The sequence below is a fragment of the Aulonocara sp. 'chitande type north' Nkhata Bay genome, linkage group LG6 (assembly GCF_057382095.1).
Source record: "Aulonocara sp. 'chitande type north' Nkhata Bay isolate Kocher_YH1m ecotype deep benthic linkage group LG6, A_spYH_male_GT1.1, whole genome shotgun sequence".
NCBI classification, from domain to species: domain Eukaryota; kingdom Metazoa; phylum Chordata; class Actinopteri; order Cichliformes; family Cichlidae; genus Aulonocara; species Aulonocara sp. 'chitande type north' Nkhata Bay.
Window position 1 is genome coordinate 25,112,318 of NC_141349.1, and position 8,146 is coordinate 25,120,463.

Genomic DNA, 8,146 nt, shown 5'->3' on the forward strand with positions numbered 1-8,146 from the left:
TCACCAAAGTGTACTGAAATCAAATCGTCAGCACACAATAATAAGAAGAACAAAATACCTGTATGATGCTGCTTAGAAAACATTTCCTTCTCTGTTTCCAGGTTCTGTCTTTCACCCACCCCACCGCATTTCACTCGGCAGAGACCTACGAGTCTCTGCTCCAGTGTTTGAAGATGGAGGATGACAAAGTTGCAGAGGCAGCCATCCAGATTTTCAGAAACACTGGGCAGAAGATCGAGACGGAATTACAGCAGATAAGATCGTAAGTGACATAAATTTACAGAGACGTAAATGCGCCAGGAGTCTTTACGTTTCAAGAGATGTGCCTTTACTTTCAATATACTCACTTATCGGTGCTTCACCAATGGTAAATCATTAAATAACAGCACTATACATTTGAAGATGCTAAGTTAGGGGTTAAAACAAATTACAAAATTAGCTGTGTTGGTCTTTAATCGCTTGTTCTTGTTTGTCCATCAGGACTCTGATTCCTATCTTGCATCAGAAGGCCAAGCGGGGCACCCCTCACCAGGCCAAGCAGGCTGTTCACTGTATTCATGCCATCTTCAACAACAAGGAAGTGCAGCTGGCACAGATTTTTGAGGTATTCAATTATTCCACTTGAGCAATCGTATGATTTTACATCACCTCGATTGCATATCAAATATGTGGCTGCTTTATTCAAACATTTTGTCATCTTTCCTTTCTTTGTATTGATGTATTTACACCGTTTGTTTCTTCTTCCAGCCTCTGTCACGTAGTCTGAACGCAGACGTCCCAGAGCAGCTCATCACGCCTCTCGTGTCCTTGGGCCATATCTCCATGCTGGCTCCAGATCAGTTTGCTTCCCCAATGAAATCCATTGTTGCCAACTTCATCGTGAAGGACTTGCTCATGAATGACCGGGTAAGTGAAGACCCCTGTATGTAGGCAAGAAGTGTGTGTGCGTGCGTGCGTGCGTGCGTGTGTGTGTGTGTGTGTGTGTGTGTACGCACGCGCACAAAAAGAAAAAGTGAAAATCTGATTGGCTTGTGCCTTTGTTACTTCAGTCGGTAGGAAACAAGAATGGAAAACTGTGGACCACTGATGAGGAAGTCTCACCGGAAGTTCTTGCTAAGGTAAGAGGTGATTTCAGTTGTAATACAGTCTGTTTGAGGTTCTTCATCAAAACTTTTTGTCTCATTATATTTTAAAAACAATCTTTATAACAAGGATCTTTCTCTTTTTAAATTTCTGTTCCCAAAGGTTCAGGCCATCAAACTGCTCGTGCGTTGGTTACTAGGAATGAAGAACAACCAATCCAAGTCAGCGAACTCCACCCTGCGCCTGCTGTCAGCCATGTTGGTCAGCGAAGGAGACCTCACAGAGCAGAAGAAGATCAGGTACCTGGGGCTGGAGGTCCCTTTGCTGAGTGACGGATGTTAAAAGTCATATGTGTGGGAGTGCTTTGGATGGAGACCTTAATTTTTCTTGGCTCATGTTTTGAGGTGACCGGTTGTTTTTTCCTACTCCTGACAGTAAATCGGACATGTCCCGTCTGAGGCTGGCTGCAGGTGGAGCCATTATGAAGTTGGCACAAGAGCCGTGTTACCATGAAATCATCACACCTGAGCAGTTTCAGCTGTGTGGCCTCGTTATCAATGCAAGTCTCACCTTCATATCAGACTTTAGTGCCTCTGTCATCGATGAAAAAGTAAAAAAAAAAACTTCATATCCACTGACGCGGTTTGTTCCTCCGTGCAGGACGAGTGCTACCAGGTTCGTCAGATCTTTGCACAGAAGTTGCACCTGGCTCTTGTGAAATTGCTGCTGCCCCTCGAATACCTGGCTGTGTTCGCTCTGTGCGCCAAGGACCCGGTGAAGGAGCGCCGCGCACATGCCCGACAGTGCCTCCTCAAAAACATCTCCGTCCGCAGAGAGTACATCAAACAAAACCCCCTCGCTCAGGGTCAGTTCTCTACACCGAAACATCAGTTTTTAATGTGCTCTTTCTTAGATGGCAGTTTAGATGATGAAAGAGGATCGTTTAATCCAAATGTAGTACAAATTGTTACTAATGTCATGTTAATATTAGGCTTTTGAGTCAGTTGGAAAAACAGCTTTTGGAATAAATACTTTAGTCAGATGTTGTTAAGTCACTGCATAATTAAAAAAGCATCAAACAGAAGAGAGAAACATGATGATAATGGTTATTTGTTGGTTTGTTTTTATTACAGCATTCAGAACAGCTTTGTTTTTGTCCTGCCAAAGGTCATTTTACAGTTTTATGTTTGGCTTTTCTAATTCAAACACAGCATCACAGAAAAAGTACCAGTATTGTTGGCTGAGATTTATTGAGATACTTATTCAGGAAGTAACATTTCACCTGGCGTTTTCTTTTTCCCACATTGAAAAAGGGGACATAGAAAGTTACTCACACGCATTAAAATTAGCTATTGTCTCTTTCTCCTCAGAAAAACTTGTCTCTCTTCTTCCTGAGTATGTGGTTCCTTACATGATCCACCTGCTGGCTCATGACCCAGACTTCACAAAACCGCATGAATATGAGCAGCTCAAAGACATCAAAGAGTGAGTGTGTTTTGATTTAGCCTCCTGCTGTGACTGCCTTTCCAAAAATGCTCTTATTTCTAAATTGCTCTTTTGTTCTATTATAAAGTCCAGTGAATACACATAAGTGATGATCGTACAGCTGTGGCATAAAGAATATTTATTGTGTGTGTGTGTGTGTGTGTGTGTGTGTGTGTGTGTGTGTGTGTGTTCATATATAGATGCCTGTGGTTCATGCTTGAAGTGCTGATGACCAAGAATGAGAACAACAGTCATGCCTTTCTTAGGAAGATGGTAGAAAATATCAAACAAACCAAGGATGCTCAGTGTCCTGATGACGCAAAGGCCAACGAGGTATGTAATAGTGTTACTACAGTTTTGCATTTTAACATTTAAAAACATTTGACTGGACATCCAGTGTAGTTTATATAATAGAGTTAATACTTTGAATTGCATTTACAGTTTGCCAGTAAACTATAAATTTGAGTCATTCCTGTTCTTTAAAATTACAAAGTAAAATCTTTGGATTCTGCATTATTGGGCAGACAGTGTGTTTAGCAATCGGGCAACTGAATGGCTTTCTTTCATGTTGTGATTACAGAAACTGTACATTGTCTGTGACGTCGCTCTCTTCGTGATCGCCAACAAGAGCACTGCGTGTCACCTGGATTGTCCGAAAGAGCCTGTCTTACCCTCCAAGTTCTTCCTCATACAGGACAAGGTCACACACACACACCTTAGCGTTTTCCTAACTGTAACCTAATTGTAACCCTGACACTAAAACCACATTTTGAGTCTTCAAATTCAGGGGAACAGCCCTTATTTTCTCACCATAAAGGCTGTTTGTCCCCACAAGCATAGTAAACTTCCAATTTTTGGTCCCCACAAAGATATGTGTCTCACACACACACACAGGAAAATGGTTAGGGTTGGACACATTTGGTCATCTCAGCTAATCGAGCTGTTTGACTCTGGGGATGGAAAGTGATTCATGCTGGTATAGAGCTGGGAAATTGTGCTTATGTGCAGTTAGGAATCTAAATCATGACCTTATTTATGTTTTGGGTTTACGGTGATCAGTTGTCTTGTTTTTAATTTCTTTCAACAGGACTTCAAAAACGATAAAGAGTATTTGACGGCAGAAATGAGACAAATGCTGCTCACTGGAAAGGTAAATGCACGACACCGAGGCTTGTTACGTTACATTAGGCTTGTTACCCACAGTTTGCCAGTAAACTCTAAATTTGAGTCATGATGTGGAGCTAAGAGGTTTAAAATTTTTTCCATGTTATTCTGAGCACAGAAAGCTGAATTCTCTTTCACTATGTAGCCCAAACCAGCTCCTGTGTTAGGAGCAGTGAACAAGCCTCTGACGGTACCAGGGAGGAGGATCTTCACCAAGACCACCACAGCTTCAGACACAACCAGTAACACCAGCACCAACTCCTCTCCTCTGAGCTCAACAATCAACAAGAACAGGTAAGCACGCAGACACAGATGCTACAGGCGCTCGCTCTTAGACATAAAGTTTCCGTTATCACTGACACTCTCTGCGTCTCGCAGTAACAGCAGCTCTACCATTGAGTCATCAGAGAGCAGAGCACAGGAAAACAATGAGAACCCAGTCATCAAGGCTGAAGAGGTGAAGAAGGTAATCTCACGTGGGAACTACACATTCCTGCGTTTAAGCACTGATTTTACTCAACTGAACTCTTATTGCCGTTTCCCAGGTCGAGCCCAGTCAGAAAGCAGCTCCCGATGCCGGGACAGAAGCGTCGCCTGTCAAACGACGTGGTCGCCCGCCTAAATCAGCTGCTGCTGCTCCAGTAGCAGCTGACAAAGAGGGAGGAGCGGCACCAGTGGGGGGTGGAACCAGCAGAGGCAGGAAAAGGGCAGCTGACCCCAACTCGAACCCGTCTGCAGAGTCAATCAACATCAAGATGTCAAAACAGCAGCAGCAGAATGACGAAGGGACAAAGAGACAGATTGACCTGCAGAGGTGAGGTCTGAGAATGAGAGGAACGTGGTTTGCTGGATTCAGATCTGGTGATCGTGGAGGCCATTTGAGTACAGTGAACTCATTTTCATTAAGCTTTGTGACATGGCCCTTGACCCTGCTGGAAGCAGCCATCAGAGGGTGCTATAATGCTCTGTGTGTACTAAGGAGCCCAGAGTGCTACAAGAAAGTACTCCCCACATGATTACACCACCACCAGCAGCCTGAAACATAATACAAGCCAAGATAGATACTTTCATGGTATTTACACCAAATTCTGACCCCGACCTTCCCAGTGTGGCAGCAGAAATTAAGCCTCAGTTTTGTGCTGTCCAGTATTGGTGACATGTGTGATCTGCAGCCTCAGTTTTCTGTTCTTGGCTCACAGGAGTGGCACCCGGTGTGGTCTTCTCCTGCTATACACCATCTGCTTTAAAGTCAAACTTGTGTGTTTAGAGATGCTCGTCTGCATACCTTGGTTGTAATGAGGTATGCACAGTTATTGCTGCCTTCCTGTCAGCTCACAGCCTTCTGGTTATTCCCCTCTGACCTCTGGCATCAACAAAGTATTTTCTCCCAGAGAACTTTTGTTCGCTGGATATTTTCTGGGATCATTCCCTGTAAATCCCAGTAGATCAGCAGCTTCTAAAATACTCATACCATGGACCATACCATGTTGAATCCCTTGAATCACCTCTCTTCCACTTTTTGATGCTCACTTTAAACCTTAGCAGGTTGTGGTGACCATGTCTGCATTCCCTAAATGGACTGAGTTGCTAACAAGTGATTGACTGATAAGAGATTTGAGTTTATGAGAAACTGAGCATGTGTACCTAGCAAAATGAACGGCAACTTTATACTTAAAATGTCCATTTGCAGCCCTTTTCCACCAATACCTACTTGGCTTAAGTCTATCTCCCTCGGTTTTGGTCATTTTCCATTATCTGAAAGTCCTGTGACATAATTTGTGTGTGACATGAACACAACAATGGAGGATGTGGAAGTGATGGTATACCTGTTTTTGTTTTTGTTGGTTTATGGGGTTCTTTGTGTAGCTATATCCCTCATCACTGGCTTTCAAAATGGCAGTTTTGATTTTTGCAAAGGAGTCACTAATGTAACGCCACTGTACAGTCTGTCGGTGCAGAGAGTGCCTACTCTGATGTAGGAGCTTTAAAAACCCTCCTCTGGGGTAATGAAAATATTCCTGTGGTCTGAAAGTGATTACTGTTCCTACAGGTTTTAGGGGCAACCTGCATTACAAAGTGATCACTACTGAGATGTTGCTCAGAATTGACCTTTTAGTTTTTACAGATGTTTGTACAAGTTGATGAACTCTTGGGGAGATCCCTGATTTAAAGGAACAACCTAAATATTATCTAAGGATTTGTGTACATGTTACGTTGATGATGATGATGATGATGATGATTGCGCCGACACTGACTCAAAACTTCGTCTTTCAGGTAAAGAGGAAACCACTGAAGGTGAAACCAAGACTGTAGAGACTGGGCCAGACTCTTCCTTATATCCTCCCAACCCTGCGTACAAGCTCCTCTGACTCTTACAGCTTTCCTGGATACATTATGGACCTTTCTTAAAACACACACACAGGCACACACACAAACACACACACACTCTAGAAGGTTTTACCTTGTAGTCATGATTTGAAGCTCATTGTATGTAGGTCTTACTCAGAATCATGTTATTTTTTTCCTTTGTGTTTGTTGCTCTTTGCTTCTTTTGTGGAGCCATTTTTAAGAAAAAACAGGATGGATATTTTACAGCCGATTTAATCTGGTTATGATTGTTGCTTATTAAATCCCCTGGGAAAATCCTACTGTACGTCTCTTGACCTCTTCCTCTTTGTGTCTGAGTTGCACAGTATTTTTTTTTTATTATATTTTTTTTCTCATCGGTTTTTTACACAGTTATATTTTGTAAATATGCCTGTGTAACTTTCCACTGAAAACTTTTTGAATATCTAAGTGAAAACAGTTAAAATCTTTGCAGCAGTTGGCTTAAATATGGGAACACCTGATGCGTTTAACAGACGTACCGGCACCAAAATTTTATACACTTTGGTAAGTTTAGGTTTCTAACTTTGGTATGTTTAGGTGCTTTTGCTTGTTTATAGCATCACAAGGCCAGTTAGAAACTTGCAGGTGCTTCTCAAGTGACACCAGTAATGCTTTTAAAGGCCTTTTGATTTATTTCCAGTGCGTGTAAATGGACAAAATTAAGCGGTCAAGCATTTCTGGATACTGTGCTCCCAGCTCTGCTCGCTGCCTCGTGCCCTGGACATGTCAGAGGCTCTGAAAATGAGCTGGGTTTTAATGACTTTTGTTTTCTTTTTTCTTTTTTTTACTTCTGAAGTACGTCACTTTGGATTGCATAAATGATATATAACTATCCAAGTATGTGTTCAGGTTTTTGTTCATCTTTTATGATTGAATATTTTTTGTACTTTTGTCAGTTTTCTGTTGGGTTATTCCTGATTTTTAAGCATCGAGTGAGTGGATGCCATGTGGGTTGTGTTGATGACGGGGACTAAATATGCCTATACTCATGATCATATTTAATTTTTTCCAAAAAGAAAAAAAAAATAAATGCTTTTAGATGTTATGGTGCAGTGCGTTTGTCTCTATGCCTGTGTTTTGGAAGTGCAGATTTCAAAAACAGGTGATTTTTCCACTTTTTTTTCTTTTCTTTTTTTTATTCAAAGAAACATGACACTGTCACAATAAATAACCATGCTTTTTATACTGCGGATGCTTGCTTCCGAGGACAAGGAAAAAAAAATAAGTCTCAACCCAAATGGAGAAACTGAGATGCAACAGGCCCCTTTTCTATGCTTGTAATCGTGCAATATTGTACATCATGAGGAAGACTGGGGAGGGTGTCCGTTTTTGTCTTTTTCTTAGAAAATATTCGATCCAGCCATCAATGGTGCACTCTAGTGATAAGATGGCTCTTTATTAAGAACCAAACCCAGCTATTTACAAGTAAGGGAGATGGCGTGTGCATTCTGCCTGCCTATGAACTTCCTTTTTTTTCCCCCCATTGTGAGCAAAGACTGCTGCACATTAACTCCATGTTGCAGTGTAATACACTGCTGTGCTGGTAGGGACTGAGCTGGAGGTTAAGCAAAATAATTCCTTTATTAAAAACAGAATGGCCCCTTGTGTGGGGATGCATCTACACCCTTTCTCTAAATGCCAAACATGTTTTTACAGTCCATGTACCTCAAAATCAAAAATATGTGAAAACACTTCCCAGGTCTGCTATTTTACTTCATAGAATAACAGAGGAGTTCCAGCCTCTTTTACTACCTAGAAGACATAGTTCAAAGACGACCTCAGTGAGTGTTTTATTTGGCTGTGTAGTAAAGCATGTTTGGGAATATAGGACATCACCTATATACCTGTATATATGGCCAAAGCCTTTGATTGACTGGATCAGCAATAAAGTGTACAGCGCCGCCTCCTATTGGTTATGTTAATGAGCAGATCCTCAATCTGTGGCCGAGGATGTGCGTATGGTTAAAAAAAAAATAAAAAAATAAAACAGCACTGCAAACCCAAATCCTTAATGTCACTCATCAGA

The 8,146-nt window shown here is 41.8% G+C and overlaps 1 protein-coding gene across 4 annotated transcripts in view; it reads left to right on the forward strand.

Annotated features, from left to right (window-relative positions):
• pds5a (PDS5 cohesin associated factor A) overlaps window positions 1-8,107 on the forward strand; it is a 31,743-nt gene extending 23,636 nt beyond the window's left edge. For 2 of the 4 annotated variants that reach the window (XM_086295795.1, XM_086295796.1), the window contains exons 19-33: window positions 102-262; window positions 481-604; window positions 748-906; window positions 1,050-1,118; window positions 1,246-1,382; window positions 1,519-1,642; window positions 1,744-1,948; window positions 2,454-2,568; window positions 2,769-2,901; window positions 3,149-3,268; window positions 3,656-3,718; window positions 3,878-4,026; window positions 4,111-4,198; window positions 4,278-4,546; window positions 6,007-8,107. In XM_086295795.1, coding sequence (XP_086151921.1) covers window positions 102-262; window positions 481-604; window positions 748-906; window positions 1,050-1,118; window positions 1,246-1,382; window positions 1,519-1,642; window positions 1,744-1,948; window positions 2,454-2,568; window positions 2,769-2,901; window positions 3,149-3,268; window positions 3,656-3,718; window positions 3,878-4,026; window positions 4,111-4,198; window positions 4,278-4,546; window positions 6,007-6,010 — 1,920 coding nt within the window. In that variant the 3' untranslated portion in view covers window positions 6,011-8,107. Of the gene's footprint in view, window positions 1-101; window positions 263-480; window positions 605-747; window positions 907-1,049; window positions 1,119-1,245; window positions 1,383-1,518; window positions 1,643-1,743; window positions 1,949-2,453; window positions 2,569-2,768; window positions 2,902-3,148; window positions 3,269-3,655; window positions 3,719-3,877; window positions 4,027-4,110; window positions 4,199-4,277; window positions 4,551-6,006 lie in introns of those variants that run through there. The other 2 variants (XM_086295798.1, XM_086295797.1) reach the window with 2 other exon arrangements.
• Window positions 8,108-8,146: the final 39 nt, after the last annotated feature.